General features: G+C 40.3%; 1 protein-coding gene across 1 annotated transcript in view; it reads left to right on the top strand.

The window, feature by feature from the left end:
* Positions 1-2,192: 2,192 nt before the first annotated feature.
* The window catches only part of ficd (FIC domain protein adenylyltransferase), a 2,191-nt gene continuing 618 nt past the window's right edge, over positions 2,193-3,765 (top strand). The window contains 3 exon segments of the mRNA XM_020594442.1: positions 2,193-2,842; positions 3,271-3,763; position 3,765. The exon segment at position 3,765 is cut by the window's right edge and continues 618 nt beyond it. Of these exon segments, the coding sequence (XP_020450098.1) occupies positions 2,572-2,842; positions 3,271-3,763; position 3,765 (765 nt within the window). The 5' untranslated portion in view covers positions 2,193-2,571.

The raw sequence follows: 3,765 nt of genomic DNA, 5'->3' as shown, positions 1-3,765 counted from the left end.
CTTGGACTGTACTTCCAAATGCTCCATTTTATCCGTTATGGCTTTTAGACTCTCACAAGTTTTGTAGACATCATCCCTTGTTTCCTTGGTTTGTATTTTCTTATCACCCATGGCTGCTTTAATCACATCCACATATCGTTGGGTAAACTGCAAACTGGTTTTTATCTCCTGTATTTCTCTGGTGATGTCGTCGAGTCTCTTGTTATTTGTCTCCATAAGTAGTTGCACAAAACCTTTGAAGTTGTCTTGTTGTTGGCTCAACAGTGCGGTGTACATCTGCTTCTGCTGACTCAACATCTCTGTTACTTGCGCCGCTGAAATATAATCCTCTTCTGCCTCAACATCCTCGTTCGCTTCTGATTTATTAGCTCTTTTCCCTCTTGGAGGCATTTTAATAGTTGTAGAATTTGTTCAAAAACTTGAAAATGTAGAAGATGTGAAAAATCGTAGAACAGACAGGAGCAGTAAACGTCTGCTCTCCCTTGCAACCTGGAAAAAAAAAACATTACAGATGTGACTCCAATGCTGGATTAATTAAGAACTTTCAGGCCTAATAAAAACACTTTTCTTAATATTTGCAGCACAAGGACATCATTTCTAGATTCTACATCACCCGCACTACTAGAAATGATGTCCGTATGCTGCAAATATTAAGAAAAGTGTTTTTATTAGGCTTGAAAGTTCATAATTAATCCAGCATTGGAGTTAAGGTATTTTATTTTGAAAATCGTGAGCTTTGGCCCGTTTCAATACCTTTACCGTAAATGTAAGTATATAGAGTATATAGGCGCACTTCAAATTCAATCGCGGCTGGCTTGACCACGAAAAACTGAACGGCGGCTGATTTGACCGCAGTAATAAGTGCTAGCGAGTCGCTAGCTAACTAGCCAGTTGATTGGAGAGCGCCCTATTTCAAGTCAGGTCAAGAATCTTTATTGTCATTATGCATAGCACAACGAATTTTTTTCCGGCAGCTCTCGGCTTAAAAGACACATTGTTTACGTAACACAAAATTGTATAAGTCAATATAAAAATATGAGCAAATAAAAAGGGATGTATAGGACCTAATCAGGTCAGCAGCATTTCCACCGCGCATCCCAATAATAACCATTAATCGTGAATAAAGCGAACGTTATTTTAATATATCTAGCTCATATGTATCAAATCTAAGCTAAAGTATCATTTCATATCGATCAAATCACATCCATCAGGTTTCAAGATTTAAACTCTGAACGCATGCGCAGTTTGTAGAATCGATGTATTTTCTGCTCAATGCCTTATGCCTGTGACCACGTGACGTATTTTTGAAAGGTCACTGTTGTAAATTTGTATTCACATTGAGGAAAGGACAAACTTAAGTTTTCACTTCGTATTTGTAATTTCTTGCATTTGTAACTTTTTAAAGCATATTCTCACAGACAGAATACACACTATATATTTTAGATATGATTTGACTTATACAGCATTTTACGAAAACATAGTTTTGTGCACACCTATTATTACCAGCTGTCTTACTCATGGAAAAACCACTGGTTAACCTACAAAACAGTGGGTTGAAAGTAAATATCACCCTCAACATGACCTAAACATAATTATTCATTGTTTCTTTTTCTCTTTACTGAAAGAAATCACAATGCAAAAACATTTTTAAAATAAGTTTTAAAAAAAGTAATACAAATGCAACAAAACATCAGCGTTAGTATAATATTTTTTATGAGTAGAGAATAGAAAAGAAAAAATGAATAAATACATATAGGCTACACAAACAGTTTTAACAAGTGAATAACAACTGAGTAATAAAACTGACTAATTAAATATGTTTTAAAAGTGTATTTAACAATAATACGCTTTTAAAATTAGAAGGAAAAAATAGGGATAGTTTGCTCCTAGCAAGGCAAGTTAGGATAATTTGTATAGCACATTTTCATACACAAAGGCAAGCGCTGTGCATAATGCATACATAAAACTAAAATGCATTTTTAATAAAATAGAAGAAAGCAGATAAAGTGTAAAATGCAAATAAATATATAAACAGGTAAATAAAGCCTAAACATCGTTCATTCCTTCTGACCTGCTGCTGTTATGCACTGCGTTGGTGTAAGTCTTGCCTGAGAGGCTAAACTTAGGGCAAACTGTTGGAAAATCGCCCAATCAGAGACAGCTACGACCTATTTATTGTTTTGCCGCATTTTCGGCCAATCAGCATCGTTCTTCAATATAATTCTGACCATTGACATTCTAGGTTGTTCACACGTTACGATAGAGGAAGTCGATGATGTGTATTTGTGCATAGCAGTGACGCCGAATAGCAGTCAGCCGTTTTCTGTGTTCTCGTTGTTTCGGAGCTTTAGCTTAAAACCACATAAAGAGGGTACAGTGGACCCAAGTCGTTATTTAACGAGCTGTACAAATTGTGTAACTAAGCCGACTTTCCTTGGTGGTATTGTTGACTCTCAGCTGTCACATTGATCGTTTTCCCTCCTGTCCGTCGCCCTTCGTGTCTTCCAGCTGGGGTGGAAACACATGGGGGACCGTATCAGCGGAAGATGGAGTATTTAGCCCGGATTCATCATGGCTGCTATGCCGGTGTGGCGTTACACCAGCGGCCGTGTCCTTGGAGGATGGGGCCCGCTGCTGTGTGTCTTCCTCGGCTCTATGGTGGCCCTCCTGATACCCCTGGTAGGGGTGGAGGACGAGTGCTGCGCCGCCCTAAAGGGGATAGCTCAGCTCCGCTGCCTGCTGTGGGGAAGCTCTCGGCAGCCTCCAGCTGTGCAGTCCACCAGCCTCACTGTTCCCTTCACTGCCCTTGATTTGCTGCCTCAGAGGTCCAAGCCGAGCAAAGGTACAAATGTAAAACTACTCATTAGAAATTCACAACTTCATACCATATCTTAAAAGAAAGATTGGATACATTTCTTAAAAAGCATAAATACGAACCAAAGGGGGTTGTTTTTTAATTGTGTATATACGTGTGTGTATGTATATACTCTATGTATACTCACACACACTGGAATATCAGTAATTAAATGTGGCAGATGACCTCTTTGAAATTAATTTGAAGTGCAGTTTGTCCAGAATAGATAAAAATGTACCAATGACTCAAACAGCACACAGAGATATATTTATAGTGTTGCCTGTATTTCAATACAGTCCCTATGTTGAAAATAGCAATTTGTACTGTCTCTGTACTGTCTCACCTTTTTCGAAGTATTATTACCTCTGTACTGTCTCACCTTTTTCGAAGTTGATGGTTTATCATTTGGTTTGCAGAGATGAAGCTTGAGGCCAAAGTGGCACTGCAGCAGGCTCTAGAGATGAAGAAATTGGGGAAGAGGGAGAAAGCTCACAAGCTGCTGATGCATGCACTCAGTATGAATCCAGAGTTTGTGGAGGCCCTGACGGAGCTGGGGACCATTCTGGAGGAGGAGAAGGATGTCGTCCAGGCAGACCACCTCTACACCAAGGCCTTGGCAATCTCGCCATGTAACGAGCGGGCTCTGGTAAGCCGAGACAGAACTCTGCCATTGGTGGAAGAGATTGACCAGCGTTACTTTAGCATCATTGACAGTAAGGTGCGCAGGCTTATGTCCATTCCTAAAGGCAACTCTGCACTCCGCCGAGTGATGGAGGAAACCTACTACCACCACATCTACCACACAGTGGCCATTGAAGGGAGCACACTCACCCTGTCTGAGATTCGTCACATCATCGAGACGCGTTACGCCGTCCCTGGGAAGAGCCTGCAGGAGCAAAATGAGGCCATTG

Source organism: Monopterus albus, unplaced genomic scaffold (genome assembly GCF_001952655.1).
Source record: "Monopterus albus unplaced genomic scaffold, M_albus_1.0 scaffold23.1, whole genome shotgun sequence".
NCBI classification, from domain to species: domain Eukaryota; kingdom Metazoa; phylum Chordata; class Actinopteri; order Synbranchiformes; family Synbranchidae; genus Monopterus; species Monopterus albus.
The sequence above is the reverse complement of the archived record's forward strand: the minus strand, read 5'-3'. Positions and strand labels throughout refer to the sequence as shown.